The 21,937-nt window shown below is 44.7% G+C and overlaps 2 protein-coding genes across 16 annotated transcripts in view; one reads left to right on the top strand and one right to left on the bottom strand.

Moving 5' to 3' along the window:
• The first annotated feature begins 3,913 nt into the window (after positions 1 to 3,913).
• The window catches only part of JAG1 (jagged canonical Notch ligand 1), a 38,482-nt gene continuing 20,458 nt past the window's right edge, over positions 3,914 to 21,937 (top strand). The window contains exons 1-4 of one of the 2 annotated variants that reach the window (XM_090134825.1): positions 3,914 to 4,529; positions 5,276 to 5,581; positions 16,321 to 16,372; positions 21,603 to 21,857. In XM_090134825.1, coding sequence (XP_089990951.1) covers positions 4,458 to 4,529; positions 5,276 to 5,581; positions 16,321 to 16,372; positions 21,603 to 21,857 — 685 coding nt within the window. In that variant the 5' untranslated portion in view covers positions 3,914 to 4,457. The remainder of the gene's footprint in view (positions 4,530 to 5,275; positions 5,582 to 16,320; positions 16,373 to 21,602; positions 21,858 to 21,937) is intronic. The other variant, XM_031598011.2, reaches the window with a different exon arrangement.
• Positions 7,716 to 21,937, bottom strand: part of SLX4IP (SLX4 interacting protein) — a 113,322-nt gene continuing 99,100 nt past the window's right edge. For 10 of the 14 annotated variants that reach the window (XR_016463961.1, XR_016463962.1, XR_016463959.1 and 7 more), the window contains 3 exons: positions 11,397 to 11,504; positions 10,623 to 10,782; positions 7,716 to 9,629 (listed from right to left, as the gene is read on the bottom strand). The gene's annotated coding sequence lies outside the window, so the exon portion shown is untranslated. The other 4 variants (XR_016463951.1, XR_016463950.1, XR_016463956.1 and 1 more) reach the window with 4 other exon arrangements.

The raw sequence follows: 21,937 nt of genomic DNA on the forward strand, positions 1-21,937 counted from the left end.
TAAGGTCTCAATTTTAAGCTGTGACAGAAAGCAATAATGTCATGGATTCAGTTAATTACAGCTGGATAAAACTTTAAGGCTCTATAATAGATGCAAGTTTTGGCTCTACAGCTTTTAACTCTGTCAGGGACTTTACTGGTTCTCACTACAGTTATTTCTGAGCACCTCAGAGTCTTTTTTTTTTCTTAGTCTCAGAGAAACCTCTGAATTCGATTTTGAGATTTTAGTTCCAAAGAGATAAGGTACAGAAAAACTAAGATGGGAATTTCAAAGTCACAAAAGGCACGTGCACAGTGTACAAAATGAGGCTTTAAAAATGTAATTCTCTTGTGCAACACACCCCAGAGAAGCAGGAAAGTGTGTGCCCGCAGCAGCAAGCTGGAGTTGGGTCTCCATTCTTCTCCAAAACCTTTTAGCACATTTGAAAAACTTGCCTAGAGACACTGCTTTAAGAATTTGCCTGACTTGGAAGACCTGAAGCCTTTATGGAAGTAGGCTTGTACTGCTCAGTGTCTGGTAAGCTACTCTTTCTCCTACCCGACCTTCTGCCTCTTGCTCAACTTTCTCAACACAGGTAGGTTTCTCCATTGTGATCCATTTGTGAAATAGTCTTAACATGGGGCGTGGCCTCCCCACTAAATGCTTTCTAATTAGTTTCTAAACATTAAATGATCATGGAAGTGCAATTCCCATTCCACTCAGGTGATGAAAACCTTTATAGGAGTTCAGTCTCACTTAGTAATTAGAGAAATTAGCTTTCTAAGTTTAGATCACTCAACTGTGCAAATGTGTTCATCTGGCGGAATGTGTTGCTCTGAAATGTGTGTCAGCCAAGCAGCACGGTGCAGCCTCTATCTCTGCCTCTGTGACACTCGCCCAAGTGGGAAGGTCAGTTGCAGTACAGCATGAGGAAAATAAAGTGTTATGGGTATATTATAGGAAAAGCCTTATCTAAAAGCTCACTCATCCATGATTAACTGCACTGATACGGTTTTCTCCTTGCAAAAGGGATGCTTATCTCCTAGATAAAGGATTAGCCAAGTGGATGACATTGTCCGTCTTTCACTCAGCCTGTCCATAATTATATCTGAAACTGTGATGAACAAGTTTAGCCAGTGGCTCATACAGAAAAGCAAAAAGTAACTTAAAAACTACCTTGTATTAAAAATCTGTGGAGAAACAAAGGGCTCCTTTAACTTCTTCATCTGCTTTGGAATGAGATCATCAAACTTTATGGATTCTTTATGACTGCAGATTCCAGTGGTAGCTCTTTCTACTGGTTTTGAAGGTTGGTAAAGATTGGACCCTCACCATTATGGAACCACCTTGGTCTGCATTACAGCAGTAAACGGCTCAGTCACTGACCTGAAAACGGGGTGGATCAGGTCCCCAAATGAGGAATTTTCAGGGGCATCGTTCCAAACTTACCTTCGGGTATCACAAATCTAAGGAAATCCTGTGGGATTGTTCACAGCCATGATTTAATGACTCACAGAGCTTTAAAAGGAAATTACAACTTTCCTAACACAAAGCACTGACTTCGGGACACCTGACCCTTGTAGGCCCGGCGCTCCCTCTAAAGGCTATGATCCTCGTCCCACTGAAGTGCTGGGCATTCTCCCAGTGGCTCTGATGAAGCAGGATCTAACTGCATTAGGAAACTGATTCAGGACTAAAGCAAAGTATTCCCTGTAACACTGGATCTTGGCACACAAGATGTTTGTAACAGCTTCTAATGTGGATGTAATATAATTATGTCAGAATAGGAAGATTAACAGGAAGTAACTTTACGCAATGTAAAAAGCTGAGAGCCAGAAATCGAAAAGTTCTTCACCAGCCTCAAAGGAAGATATGTTGGCTCTGCACCTTGTGTGACATGAACACGTGTAAGAATGGCATTACACCAGGAATTTCAAATGCATCAGTCTCAGAACTACTCAAAACAACCAGAATTCAGGTCCCACCTGCACATGTAGTGATTTGTACATTGCTGTATACACAGTGGAATGGGCATCTGAAAAAAGATCCTCAAGTGGCATAACACTGCACACTCCATTGATTTTCAGTGTTGAGGCTAATGGTCCTGAGAGTTCAGTGATGAAAAACAGGAGATGGGACTTCAAGGGTGAAATTTGGGCCTCAATAAGTTAAGGAGATTTTGCTATTGACTTCTGTGAGGACACCATGTCTTCTAGAGCTGCAAGATTGCAAGACAGAGGGCTTGCAATATACTTCTATGCTACTCACTCTTCGCCTTGGTTTACCTATCAGTAATACTTTGCATCTCAAGACATTGGGAGGCTTAATTCGTAAGTGCTTGCAAAGCATTTAAAGTTGTTGGACAAGTAATTGTTTAAGGACAGCTTCACTGCTGAGTCACAAGCACTGTGGGAACCAGCACTTTGGGTTTCCTAAGCACTGGAGTCAAACAGGTGGAGTCACCTTTCACAGAAAGGCCAACTCCAGACCTGCCCTAGAGGTACGCAGCCTACTAGCAGGCAGCAGGGTATTAAAAGGCCCAGAGGAGCAGCTGTGCGGCACTTGTAAATGAGTAACATTCAAATTGGCTGTGGAAGCTAGGGAGAAGCCATTCAAAAAGGAAGAGAGATGCAGGTTCTTGTCTTACCAAACTGCAGCCACGTTGTGGAGAAAATACAGGGAGGGTTTACCAGCCTAAGGAAAGGTAAGGACTCTGAGTAAGGAACAACTGATGCTGTTACATCCTCCGGGCTGAAAAAGAAGTGAGGAGTGCTAAGCAACGCCGCATTTCCCAGGTGTACCCAAACTGCTGGTACGGAACCTACGCTCTGGGCTCACAGACAAAGGACCTGTAGGTGTGTGGCTGCAGGGTGAGCGTGGCTCTGGTGTCAGGGCTATGGGCACCGCCAGCACAGCCCTCAGCCAACCAAGGGCGGGCGCACGCCGCGCCTCTGCCGTAGGAAATGAAAACAAAGGAGGTACAGTTAGGTCCGAAATTCTCTTTTTCTCTCTCCCAGCGGTGCACAAAACAGACACTTACACGTTAGCGTGTTACGTCAGGATGGGATCAGAGGACACAGGAACCGCTGCTCTGGGTCAGGCCGGGCGCCGTGCCGGCGGGTTGGCGTCCGCAGCGCCGCAGGGCGAGGGGCAGCGGCACGGGGACGGCGCTGCGATCACCCAGCTCTGCATGGGGGCTCGGGGAACCGCCCGACACAGGGATACACCTAAAGTTTGCCTTCGTTTGCTCCGCTGATGTGCGGCTCTTCCTCGGGGAGCGCGCATGAGCGCTTTTTTGCTAGGCGCGAACCGAAGTCCCGCGGCAGGCAGGCAGTCCTGCACAGCCGGCGGCGCGCGGTGCCGAAGCCCGGCGCTCGCTCGGAAGCCGGGAGCGGGCGGGCTGCGGCTGCGGGCGGCCTCCACGCGCGGCCGGGCCGTTTTCCCACTCACAGTCTACGGGAGATACCGGCCGGCGCGCCGGGCTGACCGGGAGGGACGACGCGGCACCGGGAGGGAGCGGCCGCCGCCTCGCCTTCCCTGAGGGCCGGCAGCCCCTCAGGCCTCGAGGCCCCGCTCCCGGCGCGCGCCGTCCTCCCCTCAGCGTTCCCGCCGCGAGCGAGCGAGCGCGCGCCCCTCCCTCCGCGCGCGACGGCCGCTCCGCCTCAGGTGCCGCGCGGCGCCGGGCGCCGCAGAGCCACCCCGCCTCGTCCCGCGCCGCGACCGCCTCGAGCCGGGGATCGCGCGGGCAGCTCCTCCAGGTGGGCCGGCCGGCACCTGCGGACGGACGGACGAACGGCCGGCCTCGGGGCGGGAGGGACGAGGGACCCGCAGCCCGCCTCCCTCCGGAGGAGCGGCCGCCGGCTCTCCGCCTCCTCGCCCCGTCCGTACCTGCCTTCCCTCCTCCCGCCCCCCTCATGCATATGGATGGGCGCATGCGCGCGCGGGCGGCCTCCCCGCCTGCCGCCGTGGGCTAGATGAAGGCGAGCGGCGGCGGCGCTGCCAGACGGGCGGCGGGCGGTGCGTGCGCTGCATGTGCGTGTGTGTATGTGTGCGTGGTGTGCGTGTGTGCGTGTGTCCCGGGGGGCGCCTCCGCCGCGCGCTGCCCGGCGACCTGAAAGCAATAAAAGGATCGGGATAATAATCGCGATAATAAAATAAAAGGGAAAAGAAAAGGCGGACCGCAAAAAGAAAGGAGGAAAAAAAAAAAAAAAAAAAAGAGGGAGGCGAGAGAATAAGGAGAATAAAAGGAGGCCGGGCTGCTTTGCATTGAAGACCGGGGCGCTATTGAAAGCGCCTGAAAAGCGGCGTTGTTCGGCGCGGGCGCGGCGCGGTATATAGAGAGCGGGGCGGCGGCGGCGGCGGCAGCGGCGTCTCCTCCTCCTCCTGCTCCTCCTGCTCCCTCCGGCCCTCCCCGGCGCGTCCCGGAGCGAGCGGCGGCGGCGGCCTGCAGGCGGGCAGCGCGGCGGCGCGGCGGCGGCATGCGTGCGGCCCGGCGGGCGGCGGCGCGCTCCCTCGTCCTCCTCCTGGCCCTGCTGGGGCTGCGGGCTCAGGTACGTGCGGGGCGCGGGAGCGGCTCCCGCGGCGGCGGCTGGACGGGGTCCCGGGAGCCGCGCAGGCTGCGTGCCGCGGGGCGGCTCGGCGGGAGCGCGGGCGGCGGTGCCGGCTGTCCTGCGGGGAGGGCGGCGGTCCGTGCGGTGCGGCGAGGCGAGGCTCCCCGAGGATCGAAGTGCCATTAGCGCGCGTCGCTTATTTTCGCGATTACCTCTCCCCTCCTCCCCCCCCTCCCTCTTTTTAAAATTTATTTGATATATGCTTCTGTGTGTGGATTTCTGTATTCTTGGTTTTTTCTTTTTTACGTCGTTGCCGAGCGCGGTGCCGGCGGGCAGTGCGGGGCTGCCCGTCCCGTGCCGTCCGCCGCCCCTCCGAGCTGCAGCGGCTGCGCTGCTGCCGGCGCCGTGCTCGCGCTTTGCTTCCGTTCCGTTCCTGGGGAGCCTCGCAGAAGCCTTTTAGACTCGGGGCTTCGGGTTCTTTTTCAGCATCCGTGCTGCTGGGATGATTTATGAGCCTTTCTCGTGGGTGTTTGCTAGGAAAAAGCTTGAAGCGATTGCTTTTTCTTTTTTTCTTAATGCTATGTGCGTGCTTCTCAAAAGCAAGCTGGTTTAAGATGACTTTCCTCTGCCTGCAGAGCTGCCGTAGGTTTTGTTTGGGGTGAAAGGTGAGGTAACCGTGTTTTTCGTTTCTTTTTTTTTTTTTTTTTTTTTTGCTTTTTCCTGCGGCTCTTTCTCGGGACGAGCAGGTGGTGTCAGCGTCGGGACAGTTCGAGCTGGAGATCTTATCCGTGCAGAATGTGAACGGCGTGCTGCAGAATGGGAACTGCTGCGACGGCACTCGAAACCCCGGAGATAAAAAGTGCACCAGAGACGAGTGTGACACCTACTTTAAAGTTTGCCTGAAGGAGTACCAATCGCGGGTCACTGCTGGCGGCCCTTGCAGCTTCGGATCCAAATCCACCCCTGTCATCGGCGGGAATACCTTCAATTTAAAGTACAGCCGGAATAACGAAAAGAACCGGATTGTTATCCCTTTCAGCTTCGCCTGGCCGGTGAGTGCACTGCTCGCTCTGCACTGCCGGATGGTGCTGTTCGAGCTCGGCTCGCTACGGCCGTCTCCAGCTTCTGGTGCGGGGACGGAGGCGCTGGGCTGGGGAGGGAGCGGGCGCCTTGGCAGGGGAGCCGGCGCTCCGCCGGGCAGAAACGAGCGAAAGGCGGTGATGTTTTTGTTTGTGTTCCCTGGGGCTCACAATGCGCAGCCTGTTCAATTTGAAAGTCAGATGTGCAGCGAGGGGGATCTAAATGGGTCAGGGAAGCAAACCCAGTATCTCTGCACTTTACAGCATGAATAAGCCTCTTGAGAATTAGAAGGTCAGAAGTTCATTTATTTTTATTTTTATTTTTTTTCCAAAGCAGTGAAGCCTTGGGCTTAAGCCAAAGGAGCGGTGGGTTAGGGGCTGTGGAGGGATCCCGTGTGAAAAGTGTGTGTCATAGCTGGCCTCTTTCCCTGGAGCGTGTTTGGGAAGGCTTCCTGCTTCCCCCAGGGGGAAATCTCACTGTGCTGCTTGGTGTTGATGGGAGCTGCTGTTGCTGCTCTGGGTGAGCTGGTTGCCAGCTTCCCTAAGAAGCTTGCTGTGTTTTGAGGTATGTGCAGACTCTGGAGCCTAAGACAGAAAAACCTGGCCATAGCTTTGGTCCATCTCACCCTCTCCTACCCACAGTGCACCTTTTCTGGCACATTGGCTCCGTGTTCCATAGATTCTGGCTTCCCAGTTTGCAAAACTTTGTGGGGCCCTCTGCCAGGCACTTTCCCACTGTTGTCCCTTGCAGTAAACAGCGGTCAGCCCTGTGGGAAACTAGTGAGGATGACCTCTTCATTAGTTGAAATCTGCCTCATTGGTGGTCACATGCAGAATTCTGGCTTGCCCTTCAGAGTTTCTTGTTGCTTCTGGAGAGCTCAAGGGGAGTGAAGCCTTAGCCCTGCAGAGGAGTCCTGTACTTGTTGCACAGGCCCTAAGGACCATCCTTCCAAAACATCCATCGCATGGGACAGTGTCCCATTCATGCAGTAGGGTTTGGGGGTATGTAAGACTGCTGCTGCCATGGCCCTCAGTGCCAGGAGATGCACTGCTTTGTGCCCAGCGGTGTTGCCAACACAAGCAAAAACTGAAGATGACCAATGTGGGGGGCTTTTGTGCACACATGGCAGTCTGCCTTTTGGGGTTGCTCTCTCAGACGCTATGGTATATTAGCTGAAAAATTATGTTCCTAAAACTTGTATTTAAAGATCACCTAGGAAACGAAACTGTTTTTCCCCCTCCCCTTCTCCAAAGGTGCTGAGCACACACTTTCCCAGTGGCTGCCTTGGGATATGTTGATGCTCAGCAGTTTTGAATATCCAGTCATCCTAACCTAAATGCCTACGGTCATTTTTGCGAGGGGTGGAGGGCCCTTGCATGCAAACAGGGGAGGAGTAAATCTTGTTTCCTATCCTATGTCACTGCACCACTGCTGGAGAGGTGGAAGCATTTGGAGATTTTCAGCACTCTTCAGAGCTTGGCCCTTCCTAGTCAGATAAGGCCTGGTTACTGTGAGGGTGTGGACTTTTTCTGGGGGGGAAAGCCCACCCCGAAAACATTCCTCCCTCCAGTTGTAGTGCAGACACCCACTTTGTTAGTCCTGTGGCCAAGTGCTGTAGGCAGCTGTGTGTTCTTGGAGCGTCCTGTGCTGCCTCCTACCTGCCTTCTCTGTCAGTTGTGACTTCTGCAGCAGCAGGGTGAAATCAAGCCTGCGTTTTTATGGAGATAATATTACAAAGTACAATAGCGGCGTTAACAAAAGTATTCTCTGTTGGGAGCACAAGTCCTCTCTTTCTTCCTCTTTTTTTTTTTTTTTTTTTTTCCCACCCTAACATGAATGAGATAAAACTGTTATCAAATATGCCATCAAAGGGATAAAGGGTTTTGTAAAAATCTGAGGTATTTGAAGCTCTGCCAGTGGCTGTAATGCTTGTACTGCAGGGCTTTTTTGGTTGTTTTTTATTTTTTTCTTCAGAAAAGTGAGGGTCATCTCCCCCTTGAGCCGCTGTGCTCCCAGTCATTTAAATGTCTCAGATCTGAAGATAAGTGTATACAGAAAAGATGTGAAAATTGAATATTCCCCTTCTAATGCTTTTCTCTCCTTAGGATCACTAGGAAGGGAAATCTTCAGTGTAGTAAGGAGGACTTGGGGGTTCTGGAGACCACGGAAGAAGTTTCTTGTCTGCTTTCTTTAGTGAAAGAAATTTCTGTTGTCCTGCTGAATGTAACTCAGTACTGGAATCATAGAGCAGCAGTGAAACTCCAGTGCAGCCTGCAAAATGTGTAAAGCTTGTCAACTTCTGACAACTCTGTTTCCCACAACTGGATATTTTTTGAATAAATGCTTGCATTTTTTTTCCATGCAAAAATAGCATTTTTGAGATAGTGATGACTGTTCTCAATTACCAAGCCTGCATCCCAGCTTTAACTTCACAGGTCACGGCTTTTTGGTTAGCCATTGTGACTTCTGAATAGCACTGGAACAAAAGAATATCTAATGTGACAAAGCACTTGTTTGTACTGAAATTGTGTACAGAAATCATTTTTAAGTAGTTCTGAAAGCTCTAAAGATAAACTAGTAAACTTAATGAGCCAACTCAAATCTGATGCTGAAATTTCAGCACTTAAAACCATTTCTTTAGATGGGTAAACACTGTTGATTAATCAAAGCATGAGACCAGCTTTAGATTTACAAATGTGGCTAATCATGAGACCTTACCATTCATTTTCAATTGGGTATATTCAAAGAAACCAGAGCTAAGCTGGAATGTTAGTTGTATTGTACTTGAAAATTCATGCTCATCTCTGTATATGTGTTGTTGTGTTCCGTTGTCCAGCAGAGGTTTTTCTGGGATGTTACAGCTTGAATCAGTAACATTCAGAACTCTTGTTGCCTTCATGACTTTAAAAAAGCAACAAGAAAATGAGCGTGTGTGTGCAGGGGGGGGGGGGGGGGAAGACAAAGCACTTCTTCCCAGTCAAGCTGCCCCACTGGCCTTTTGTCAGAAATAGGTATGTTGTGTTGGAGGTTTTGAACAAAAGAAAATGGTGTGTAATGTAAATGTACTGTTAGATTTGGCTTGTAGTTGTAATGTAGATTTGAAGCATTGGAGTCTTATTACAAACTCACACAGTTAGCTGTTGTCAGTTTTGATATGTATCCTTGTGAGTAATGGCTGTGGAGATGGTGGGCCATAAATTCATTTAAGTGATTGGAAGTTTGACAAAGTTGCTAGGGAACAGGGCAGCAGACCAGCAGAAAAAAACACACCAGAGTGCATCCAGAAAGCCATCCCTGCAGTAGCTTGCAATTCTACAGTAATTTGCAATGATAATAATATTTTTAAAATATACACACACAGCTAGGCTTTATCCATGCATTCTTTTAGAGATTTGATTGATTTTTCTTGATGGGCAGGCCTGGCTTATGAAGCCATACAGGAAAGTATGGAACAAAAGAATTTCCATGTTCCACTTGTCAAAGTCAGTCTCAACAAGTTTTGTTTGGTAGACACATGCTCTTCTCTGGCATAAATCAAATCTCTTGCCTTCCTTAAGGAATCAAACGGCATTCATAGTCTGATGCCTACTGTACCTTCAGGGAGCCACACATGGATAACAAAGCAAAGCTTAGCAGTAAACTCCGCTTTTATGTGAAGAGAGGTTTTTTGCGTATTTGATGAGGCTGGTGAGTAAGAAGCAGGTCAAAGTTGGCAGTTCCTTTGGTATGCTCAGCTCTACTTTCAAACGGCTTGTTTATCCTGAAATTATGATCCTTGTAATTATTTAATATTGGGGCCAATTGCACCAGCCCAACAGCAAACTATCGAGGGTGGAAAAAACCCTCCAGCGTCTAAATAGCTTCAGTGTAAAATATGATGGAAAAAGTTTTTTGAATGTCTTACTTCCATCTTTAAAAAATAAAATATTTGGCCTTTCCCTCTTTTTAATGACAAATCTTACTGTTTCTGGGTCCTGGAGACGTAAAAGATGTCCTCTGGGTAGGCACTGCTTTTTCTGGCTAGAAAGAGGGAATGAGAGAGCTTTAGTGTTGTGTTCTAGTTTTTAAGATTCATGATATCCTCTTTCCCCTTGTCTTGACACAGGAGGCTTCCAAACTACTTATCTGTGCCTCATTAATTAATGTAGTGGCCTTTTGAGAGAAAAGCATCACATCATTCAGCTGCTTTTATTGTTGTTTTATTTTTGTCTCTGTTTTTGTTTGCTTTGTTGTATGTGTTGAGTTTTTCTGTTTTTTACGTGATTTTAAACCATTAGGTAACAATCATACAACTAAAGCTTGATTTTGTTCTGTTTTGGTTTTTTTTTCTTTTTTTTCCTCCCTCCAGTTAACTTTTGAAAACTTGCAGTAGCACATGCTCAGTACTGTTTAAACTCTTCTTAAAGAATGTCTCATAAATCATCTCAGAGTAGGGGCAGGTCAGAAGAGAATTTTGTAACAAAATGAAGATCAATCAAGTAATATTCACACCCCATCATTTGTTGTTCACTAATAAGAATAAATCTTCAGCACCTAAAGTGCAGTGTTTTGCCTAGGATGGCTAGCCAAGATGGAGCTGAGAGCATTAACTGACATCTGAAGCGTAATTGCCATCCGTGGAGCTGTGTTTTTTCCCCAGGACTGCAGAGAAGCAATGCAGCTACTTGGGGGTTTTGGACTTGTTACATGTTCTTAAGAGTTATTTATGTTCCAGTCAGTTCAGAACTTCGTCTTCCTGGTAAATCCATTTGATTATATTACCATAATATGCCTAAAAATAAATCCTGCCTGCATCCAGGATTTTTGTTCTTGTGATACATAATGAAGGCCTGCTCCAGTTTATCTTCAGTGGCAGCTGGATTGGGCCTCATGTTGAAGCTTATTCCTAAACTTTCTCAGACTGCATACATCCAGCGTTGTCGGCTTGTTTACGCAGCTGGAAGTCTGCATGTCTAAAAATGAATTGCATAAAATTGATGCTTTATGCGTAAAATTCTTGTTGGGGAAACTTACTGCTTCGTTGTGGAATGAAGGCCTCAGTAGAAGTAAACTAGTTGGGAAGCTGGTAAAGTTGGGCCTCAGCTCATTGTGTGAGATGTGCAGTTGAGAGGCTTGCATTCTCATCCATGGCTTTTATTCCAGCTTCAGTTCCTACTTCAGTACCTCCAGTGCCCTGCAAAAACCTCAAGCTACATTTCTTAAAAGCATTTCTATATAGATAAAACTAAAGACAGGATTGTCTTTGAAAAATCAGATTAAACTAAGCATTTCTGCTGATGGACAGAAGTTTTATGTGCTACTTAATTCCGTTCTAATAATAATTTTAAATGTGAGCCATATGCATCTTAAATGGGGAAAGATGTGAAAATTAGAAGTTGTTACAATCTTTCCTTGTTTCTCTGGAGCTCATGGCTCTGTGGTCACTCTTCTACAGCATAAATTATACTCATTATTGTTGTAGTATTCAGAAGAAGCTGTAAAATGTGGATAGAAGTGGTTAAAGTGGTTTGTAAGTAGTCAAACATCCCAAGTCCTTTACCAGTTCAACCCAGTTCTTATGCACTTAGGTAAATAAGTAGAAAGGCTTCTTGTTCAGGCTTGCTCTATGTGAACCTGACTGTTTTGCTTGGCTGGCTACTAGGTATTCTCTCTATTAACCTTGCCACCCTTTTGTAACTGGTGCATTTAATTATCAGTGGGATGCTTTAAACAGGTAGGGGGACTGATAAGAGCAGGTAATCTGTTTGCTGGGGGAGGTCAAAAGCAACTATTGACATCTTGGCCTACCTACTAGCCTTCAACAAGTGGGGCTCCGTGAGAAAATCGCCCTGTAACCAGATAAGGTGCTGATTAAAATGCTGCTGTCGTGTGATGCACCTCAGTAGCTGCAGTCACCTAAAAGTTTAAAAAGAAAGATTTCATGTATAGCATCATACAATATAAATATATGTGTTTTAAGAAGAGCAGTGGGAGGGATGGATCCTAAGTCACCCCCCTCTAACTCAGTACATTGTTTCATTAATGCATGCTAGTTTTATGATTGGAATACATTGTAGCCTGGCCACCCAGACAGCGACATTGACTGCTAATATTAACCGAGAACAATAGCGTGGCCATACTGACTGCAGGGAGGATTACAGAACATAATGGGGCCTATCCAAAAATAATGCTAATACAGGACAAGCAACAGGAAGCAGCAGTAGACTCAGCATTGCTCGGCTCCCAGACAAACCATGGACTTACTTCACACAATGGCAACTTCAGCACATTATGTATTCACAGGACACTCATTATTCCAGCAAGTTTGACAGATCAGAGATCAGGCTGATTTACTGGATGCTTAAGCGCATGCATAGTTTGGATAGTGGTAATTTGTGTCCATCATTTGGCAGGAAGGAGAAGTTGTGTCACAGAAACGGTCTTCAGCTACTGGCTTGGCTTATGCCAAGCTGGAATGGTGGGTGAAAGTCATTCCTGTAAGTTGCCAATGAATTAAATTTGTTTTTTGTATTTTTTTTTTTCTTTTCAATGGCACTGAAGTGTTTATGAGCACTGACAGCAATGGAAGAACTGCTCAAAACGAAGAGTGAAAGAACACTGTGCTTGCATTTTCACCTGGGCATATTCTGATGAGACCCACCTGTCTGAGGTTCAGTCTAGCACTTGATCAGGGACTCTGAAGCAGAAGATCACTACAGCTTGCTTTGCCTATATATGCAGGGTTAAGAGAGTAACAATTTACGGGTTGTTACCTTAGCCTTATGTAGACTGGCCCATAGAGTCGCTTCCTGACTGTGTTCAAGAAAGAATCAAGAGAATTGTTTCCCTTTTTTCCCCCAAATATGTAATTTCTCTGGATGAGGAACCAGTTGTCTTCAGCTCCCCTGGAGGAGCACTCTGTTGTCAGGGTTCACTGGCTGACCGTGGCATGACGTGGTGACACATCTGCATGGCGTCACTGTGACTTGCCATGCGGCAGCAGGAGCATGCAAGTGAGAGCCCTGCTGATTTTAGGGGAAGTGGTTTTGTGACTAGCCTGCTACTCTGTTTCTCCATTCTTTGTCTCATCCCCTTCTAGCTGGAGGGCAGAGAGACTGCAGCAGCTCCCTCGGTGTGCTGTGTCCCTTGTGATAGTGTGCCCAGCTCCTAGCCTTCTTCCTAGTGGTGCAGGCAGAATCTGAGGACTGTTCTGAGATGAGTTTTTACAGCTGTGCCTGGCTAGGAGTGCACGAGAAGAACATGGCTGAGCTTAACCTGCTCTCCTTGTTCGGCAGAGGGGAGGAGCAGGCACAACGTTAAGAATGCAAACTTCCCACTGCATTTGTCTAGTCATGGTTTCACATGCTCAGCAAAGCTCTTGCTTGGTTTAACCACAAGGATAGAAGGGAAAGAAGTTTGACAAGTTGCAGCCTCTTTGAAAAGGAGGCTGTCCTTTTGCTAATAAGCCTGATGTTTCAGTCTTCCTCTGTAACACTGAATCTGTAACGCAGAATGTCTTTAGAAGCCAAAGTACAAAACCACCTCTCTTGGGTGAATATCTGGATGAAGGGAAGAAGAAATAGTAGAGAAGAGAGCTTTGAATACCTGTTGTTTAGCTGGAGCTGCTAGTATTTCATTTAAATAGCTAGGAATTGCATTGCTCTTTCAGGCCTTTAAAAGGGACTTTCTTTGGATTTCAGCATCTTCAAAGCTTTCAGCGAGTTGTATTATCAGGGGACTGAGGCTAAGTCATGGTAGCTTGTTACTGAGGGAAGCAACCCTTGCACATGGGTGCTTGCTTTATTTTATTTGGAGTGTGACCTCAACCATTTCCATCCTCTCATAGCTTAACTCATAGGACTTCAGCTTAAATTTGACCGTGCTGCCTTTGAACCCTCTGGGTGGATCGAACTGTGGATGTTGTGCACACTGTGCAGGCTCGCTGTTCCTTTCAAACTGCCTTTCCTCTCAAGTCAGAATCCCTGCCTTCTGGTCAGGCTCAGTCTTACAGTGGCTAATTGGGTGTGACTCCAGAAAGTTCACTGCTGCCTCTTTGCTTAGGACATTGCTTTGATGGAATAAGGTGCACGACGTGGAATTCTTGTGTCTGGATATATATATTTATTCAAAGATGGGCAGAGGTCAGCTGTGGGCATGGGAAAACTTAAACCTCCTCACTGTAAGTAGTCATTCCTGAGATATCTTAATTGTTGATCTATAGAGTGGGGATGATATGCGCTTTTAAAATATAACAATGGTTCAGTCTTTGCACAGAACTCTTTTGGGCAGTTGTGGAGAGGCATTGGCTGGAGTTTTGTGATGGCTGTATGGCTGAGGGGCACTTAGTGCTGTTGTGTGGATGTGGGTGTCTGTGCTTTCTGCGTTGAACACAAAGTCTTGTCCTTTCTCTGCCCCATGCTGAGAGGGACTGAGCCTAGAGATTAAACTGCCATTCTTGATACCGTCCCTTTTCAGGATAGGGACTCCTTATTTAAAATATGTCAGATGAGGTGAAAGGGGGCACATAGAAACAAGGGAGTTGCTAGGGTACGTCTTTTCTCCCTGCATTTTATTTCTACCCAGTTAAGCAGAAGCTCTTTACTCTGTAAACAAACTCCTGTTGGAAAGTGGTCACGCAGGTATCTAGCAACATTAGTACTTAAAGCCAGGATTCAGCCTTTCCTTTCCTTAAGGGCTAGGTGTGTTGGTAAACAGTCCTGAGAACCAACCCGTAACTGTTGCTATGAGTTTAGACAAAATATCTTCCAAAACAATTATGCAAGGCCGAAAGGAAAACATCCTTAACTTCATTGGAAATAGTGTTAGTTGTCATCATTCATTCTCTATATCATAACACTTTTTTTCAAGCTTGCATAAACACGTTGTGCTTCTCCGTGTTTGCAATTAAACCAGTGAGAAAGCATCCATGATAACGCAGTGTGCATCTCTGAAATGGCTCAGGAGCGCTATTCGAGTTTTTTGATTGATTTTTACCTTTGACTTGTGAAAGAACTTCTTCAGTATGCTTTCAGTAGTGTTCAATGATCGCATCGCGCTTTGTTTTGTTGCAGAAGTTTCTTCCAAGTTGAGACGCTTGTTCTAGACTAATAACAAATATGTCACTTTCATGAATTATTAACCCAAAGTGGTGTGGCCAATGCAGCCTCCCTGTAAAAGTCAGGATGCATGTCTCAGCCTGCCCAGCTTTGCTTACTTTTTGAAGCATTTTCCCACAGTTATCAGTGAACAAAATGGAATCCTAGTCTGCTTTGAATATGAAACATATTTAGGCTATATTCCAAGCTGGTGTCCATCACAAACTAGGTTTTCATTCAGAGGCTGCATGCTGTGTCCAGTCGTGAGAAAACAGTCTGCCTCAGCCCCCTTTTTTTTCTTTTTTTTTTTTTTTTCCTCTCCTCTCAAGGAATTTGAGGTCTGCCTTAAAGCTGCACCTTGTAGCAGTTTATTCTCAACTCTATTTTGGTTTCTGGTACAGAAAAAGTGTTAAGGGCTGCAGGCCACTACTGAGTGCATATATAATTAAGAAGAAATAAACCTTACAGTACACAGCTTCTGTGGCAAAGCATCAAAGCTCTTCATGGAGAGAGTTTATATTTGTTCTGTTATTGTTCTCACCAGAAAGATGTTACGTTTATTACTTCATTTGTAGTTCTTAATGTACTTATCAAATCAGAGGGTGTTGGGGTTTTTTTTGTTTTTCTTTGGCTTTTTTTTTTTCATTTTGAAGGCTTTTTTGAATCCTTCTCTAAGTTTGGCTGCGCCTGGCAATTTTGAAAGATACAGCTAAGTTAATAATATCCCAGAGTAGGGAGGGGGAAGGGAATACATCTTAATGGCTCTTGTTCTCAAGTTAGAATTGAAGATAAGGTGGCTTAGATGAAATAGCTGGCATCTGTCCAACCCATGGAGTCACTCTTGATTAGTTTATGCTGATGATTATTATTACTGGAGTGCTAGGAAGCTCATTGGCAGGTTAGTCTGTCTGTAAATGTGACACGGGGTGGATAGTGCGTCTTCCCTTTCCCTGCTCTTCCAAATAGCTCGATTTTAGCCTTTGTTTTACAATGCATCTCTCTTAGCCCACCCCCTTCCCACATCCATCAGTTCTTCCCTCAGTTACCTGATACTTGTGGGAGCTGCGATGGCCCTCATGCAGACAAAGCTTTCAAAGGGGGTGCTGAAAAGCAAAGTCCCTAGAGATTGTGCTGTCAAGGCAGAGCACAGTAATCTTAGCAACACTTCTTGCTTTCAGGATGATTGGGGGCAGGGAAATCAAGACTACTTTTCTCAAAGTAAAATTCTTTTGAAGCAGTTCTTGAGAGTGGTGGTTCTTTTTTGTTGGTTTTTTTTTTTTTTTTTTGGTTGCTGCTACACTAGTTCAGTGTGTTCTCTCTTCAACATGCAGTATGCAATTCCACACATGCTCAGCTGTGGCTACAGCATAGTGTCAAAGGCTGGACTTCCTGGATAAGTACATAAGATGCATTAATGATGACAAAGATGAGCTATCCAAGGTGAAAGGTCTTGTAAGTCAGACTGGATAAGGTAGCTTATGGGGTTTCAAGAAGATCACATTTGTCTCAAGTATGACCTATTACCTATTTCTGTTTTCCTGGGCACAGACCAGGTATTTTTTGAATTTGAATTGTATTATTGTTTTTCCTTCAGGTTGTATGTGGCTTTGAAATTAACTCTTGTTTCTCTTTTGCAGAGATCCTACACACTGCTTGTCGAGGCATGGGATTACAATGATAACTCTACTAGTAAGTATTTGTTCCCTTGGTTTAATTTGTTTGGACTCCTTGATTTCCTGTCTATTGAAAGGTATTTGGCAGTCTACCCAACTTACTGTGAACAGTGAGGAGAGCGATAAGCTCTCCCACAATCAATTCAGAGCAACTGCTCCAGGCTCTGCACTAGCCTGTCTCCTTATTTCCTGTAGAGGGTGAGTAGCTTTCTCACTTAGGCACCAGCAGTTTCATGCCTAAAAATAGATGCTGTTAATTCTTACCTCCTCCTCAGGGAGCATAAAGGCCAGGAGTTTTTCTTGTTTTGTTTTGCATTGTTTGCTTTCTTTTAAAGAATCTTATTTAGAAGCATAAGTGTTGCTGACTAGGGACCTCCCTATAAACTGTGTGCTTCTCAAAATTGAGCACACTACATTAAAAAAAAAAAAAAAAAAAAAAGGCCAGGTGATCCATTTAATGACTATAGAAGAGGAGGAGAGGCAAATGATTATCAGTTCTTCCTTGGGGATTGGATGTCTATAGACTTGTATTCAAGAACTATAAAAATGTTTACCAGGTAACACCTGGTAGAGCTGGCTGGAAATCAAGGGTGGGAATCTTTCCCCTGGAATGTCTTTTGGCTGGATGAAGTTTTCTGCTGAGCTTTTATCATTGACTAGAAGAAGCAATGTAGTCTCCTGGCATTACGAGCTGTTCTGTATACTGCATACTGTTACTGAAGCAGGTATGCAAAATTAGCTTTTTTTTTTTTTTTCAATGTAAGGTTTTAATAGTGTGTGGTAAAAGCCACAGGAGAAACTATGAACTTGTAAATCTTTGACATGATAAGCCTTTTCCTTTAACAAGGAAACATCAGCACCGTGGCCCATCTTCCGTAAATCTTACAGCAGCTTGTAGACCCCTTTGGACTGAAATGGTCTTCACAGAAGAAAAGCCTTATAGAAATGTGCACGGTGCTGTGGTTTTCTGTTTACATTTGAATTGGTGAAGAATAGACAGTTTGGGAATGGCTTTTGATTCCAAGAACCTTTCTACACAGATCTACTTAGTGGTGTCTGTGATTTGCTTTACAATCTGCCACGTTCAACACTCTTGCAGTTCCTGTGATCTCAAGTTCTTCTCCTGCACAGTCATGGAGCTGTCTGGGAAACCTCTTGGCTCTTGATTAAATATGTTTTATGGAGAAGTAGAAAATAGATCGCTTCAGCAGCAGAGTTGTATTAAAAATGGAAGATGCCTGAATTCAAAATGAAGGTCTTGTTTACAGTAGGATCTGAAGACTTTTTTCAGACTGGGTCTCTGCCACTTTTACTATTATTAGAGCTCATCTTTTTTCATGAAACAACTGCATTTCCAAAGCTACACAATGAACCCTTTCTTTGCTTTCATGTTCTGGAAGTACAAATGTCTTCAGACAAAATTGCCTCATTCCTCAGCAGTACATTTGACCAAGTGCAGACAAGTTCTTATGTATGTTCCTGATTTGCATTTCTGCACTAGCTTTGTTGTCGCACATCCATCTGTAGGTCACTTCAGTCACAGTACTGCACAAAGCCTTTTCTTTGTAAAATGACTTTACTTACAGTCAGCTTTCCCATTGCTAAAGAATGTCTTGAAGAACTAGCTAAGGAAATAATTAGAACTAAACAATTGTCATCATATAAAGTGACGAGCCTTTTCTTTATACCCAGGATTTTCTTTCACCCTAATTACTATTGAATTGCAAGTACTCTCTGATAGTTTTCAAAAAAGTGAGTTTAGTAGGCTTTGCGTGTTTTGCAATGGTTTGAGCATCCTTCTGATCAATGTAGTCATTAGGCGATCCTAGAATGGATGCTTCCTTCCCCTCTCCACATTCCACTCCTCCTACGTTCCCTTAATCACATACTCTCTCTTGTCTCACTTCCAAGAGTTTCTTGCAGTTAAATTCTGGCCCTGTTGAAGTTGATGAGAATCATGCTTTGCTGGAGCCAAGATTCAATGTAAATAGTTTCCTTACTCTTCTTGTTCTTCTCTAGATTCCATCTTGATACTGTCGCTTCATACACAAAGCTAATGGGGCTGCCACTGCATCTCAAGCTGTGTCAAAGAGCTATTGTAAATTACTGGTATCAGTTGCATGTGAATTCCAGTTGGGCATAAGAGATTTCAGCACAATGTAAACCAAGCCATAGCTGGAAATTGTCTGAAACGAAGACTTTAAAAAATAACTATGCTGTCCTTGGCCACCCAAACTGCTTAGAGTGGATTTCTTTGGTTGTTTAGTTCGGTTTTGCTTCCTGATGCTTGATAGCTGTAATTTCCAGAAACTAGACCACTGAAAGGCAAAGACAGGCAGTAAAAATAGCTAATTTCACTAGAGGGTTGGATACAGTTGCTCACTGAATAAACAGACAGATTAATAGCTTTAAAGTTTAGCCACAGAAAGCAAAGGGAAACAACTCTGTGACAGCAAAGTGCTGAGAGGAAGCTAAAGATGTACAGAAAGCCACTCTCTTCTGCTTCATCAATTTCTAATTGAATAATGTTTCCACTGTCTTTCTATCAAAGCATGGGATTTTTAGTCTGATGTCAAGGGAATTATGAAGATCCCTTTCCCTCAAGCCGGTTCTATTCTTGTTTTACTAGCCAATCTGCTACTTTGAGGTTGCACACTTTAAAACTTAAAAACACTGTCAGTGCAGGCTAAGAATGGAAGAGTTGTTGCAATGCCTTCCCTGAAGTCTGGGTCAGCACGCTTGTGTAAGTGCATACTGACAGGTGGGAATAAGGAAGGGTGGAGAAATTCTTATACAAGAAGGAACATGCCAATATTTCATTGTGAAAACTGGGTGATGGCTAATGGAAAGGGATCTTAAGTCTGTCAGACTGAATTTAAATGTGTTGTAGTAGCTTTATAACGTGTATCAAATCGAAGGCCTTTTAGCTGTGATTCAAAGTGAAATTGCAGCTGGCTTTCATCTGTGTCCTTAACAAAATGAAGTCCAGTGGACTAAAAAGGGTGTTTCCATTTGAGTTCTTATCCACAGTCTGAACTCAGAGGAATTGGTGTCACAGATGTACAACAAGGACATACTTCCTAATGAGCTGACAGATAGGGGAAGAATTATAGAGCAGAGGCAAGATCTCTTTTCCAAGGTGATTGTTTTTCTGGTGCCAAGGACTGAAATAGTTGTCTGTGTGATGTTCCTCACAGAGAACAGGAAAAGACTGGAGAAGCAAGCGGGAGGGTGTGCAACACTAAGTTAAGCATCATTCCCCTTCTGCTACTCAGAGGAGAAAAGGAATAGAGTTGTTTTACTTGCAAGAAACGAGATGTCTTTATGCACATGCTCAGTATTTGGGGAAATGTATTCCCTTTCCAGCTATGCTGTAGATCAGGGTGTAATCTTGGCAAGTGCAGCAAAGCCATCTCCAGCACGCATGAGTAGAACTGTAATCGCTTGACTAGCCCCATTCAAGGCAAATAGATATGCATCTGCTTAAGTACCTCTTAGAATTAGTAATCTTGTTGATGAGATCTAAGAGCCTTACACCTGCACAGTATGGGGCATGATATTGCTCTGGATATACCAGTATGGAAAGTCCTTAGGTGTCTAAATTAATAAAAGCCTGCGTGCTTTGGAAAGTCTTATACAGAGATGTGAGGCTGGGGACTTAGTGCCAATGAATAATAAAAAAAAAAAAAAAAAAAAAGGATTTAATTGGAAAATATAAAACAAGAAATACCAGAAGATGCATTAGAAGTTGTTGCCCTTAATTTCACACTGTAAACAGTTAATGAATGCTGGAAACTTGAGCCAAGAATACTCGTAAAAATCAGTAAATGCCTACTTGCATATGTAGACACTCTTCTATGGTTGTGGAGCAAGCGCTTTGATTCTCAAAACTGCAGACAAGTAGGCAGGATCTAGTGATGGAGTGAGAATAGGTATCAGTCCTGCAAAGCCTGTCTGTTCTTTTTGAAAGCTAAAAATCAAAAGACTTTAGCAATACATTTAGAAGTATTTTACATTAAACATTGCCCATGTGTTATGTCAAGTGTTGTAGCAGCTTCATTAGTTTTCAGCTCTTCTATAAAATCTCCAGGGTTCCTTTTGTGGTTGTCAGAAGAACTAACTGAATGTGCATACACTTTAATTCTTCACACTTGAATGTGCTAGTACTTCCCGCACCGCTTTGTAACATCGTTGGCAAACTGCCCTTCCACCTGAACTTTTCCTGTGGCTGGATTATGGCCCCATATACAGAACAATGTAGCCTGGTACTTATTTTTGTTTGGTTTTTTACTATGTCTGTAAGGATATTTTGGCTGTTTTATGATAAACTTTCATTCGGCAGTCAAGTGCTTGCTAGCAGCATGTCGTAAGACAGTGTCAGATCGTTTAAGTCACAAGATCTGAACTACAAAGTGAAATACCACAGATGTATACAATGTTCCAAGCTAATGTGAAATATTATTATTTCAAGCCATAATTTAGACAGTTGTAGGGCTCAGAAAACCTTTGCTGGAACTAAATGTCAAGTACGAAGTCTAAACTTTGAAATGCTCTATTGAGAAAAGGGGATTGTGTAGCAAACATATCCCATAATTTGAGTTCTCTTCTTGGAGCTCTTGCCATCTTCAATTTTTGGTGTCAGCTAATATCTTAGCTATTAGGGGAGAACTTTCATGGTATTTTTCAGCCAAAACTCGTGGATGTTGACCAAATTCCAAAGTTGCTAGTTTTCAATATAGTGTTTACACCAGAATCCCAGAAGGCAGCAAACATTTTGTAGTGCTTATGTTCAGTTTGTGGACATTGCTTTATTAGGATTTTGTAATATGACTTTTTTGTAAACATTCCGGTTAAAAATGAAATCAATACCAGTAATGGAGAAGCAGGAAGAACCACATTACGTACCAGCCTGTCGGAGCTTGGAGAAAAAAAGGAGCTGAATTTTCTTTAATCACTAACTGTGTGATTCTTATGGAATGTCTGCACACTGAGAAAGGGATAAGTGATGGGCAGTAAGCGATCAGTTCCTTCTGACTTTCAGCTTTATTTGGCTTTATAGGCTGTATGTGCATTTCAGTTACTGGTCTGTAGCTCCAGGGCAGCCTTATCTTACTCTCTAAAACAGGAAATTAATAAAACCAACTGGCTATCTTGGAGAGTCTTGTCTACTAAGCTAGAGATATGTAACATGGGAGGCAATGATACCTAAACAAAGGTTTAACACTGGTGTCTCTTTTAACATCTAGATCCTGATCGCATAATTGAGAAGGCATCCCACTCTGGCATGATCAATCCAAGCCGTCAGTGGCAGACACTGAAACATAACACAGGAGCTGCCCACTTTGAGTATCAAATCCGTGTGACTTGCGCAGAACATTACTATGGCTTTGGATGCAACAAATTTTGTCGACCGAGAGATGACTTCTTCACTCACCATACCTGTGACCAGAATGGCAACAAAACCTGCTTGGAAGGCTGGATGGGACCAGAGTGCAACAAAGGTTTGTGACAAATGCCTGAAGCCCGGATTATCAGTAGGCTTGGATAGGACTTGAGTTCTTTGTATCCAAGCTGTAATTCA

The sequence above is a fragment of the Phasianus colchicus genome, chromosome 2, assembly GCF_987193195.1.
Source record: "Phasianus colchicus chromosome 2, bPhaCol1.hap1.1, whole genome shotgun sequence".
Lineage (NCBI taxonomy): Eukaryota > Metazoa > Chordata > Aves > Galliformes > Phasianidae > Phasianus > Phasianus colchicus.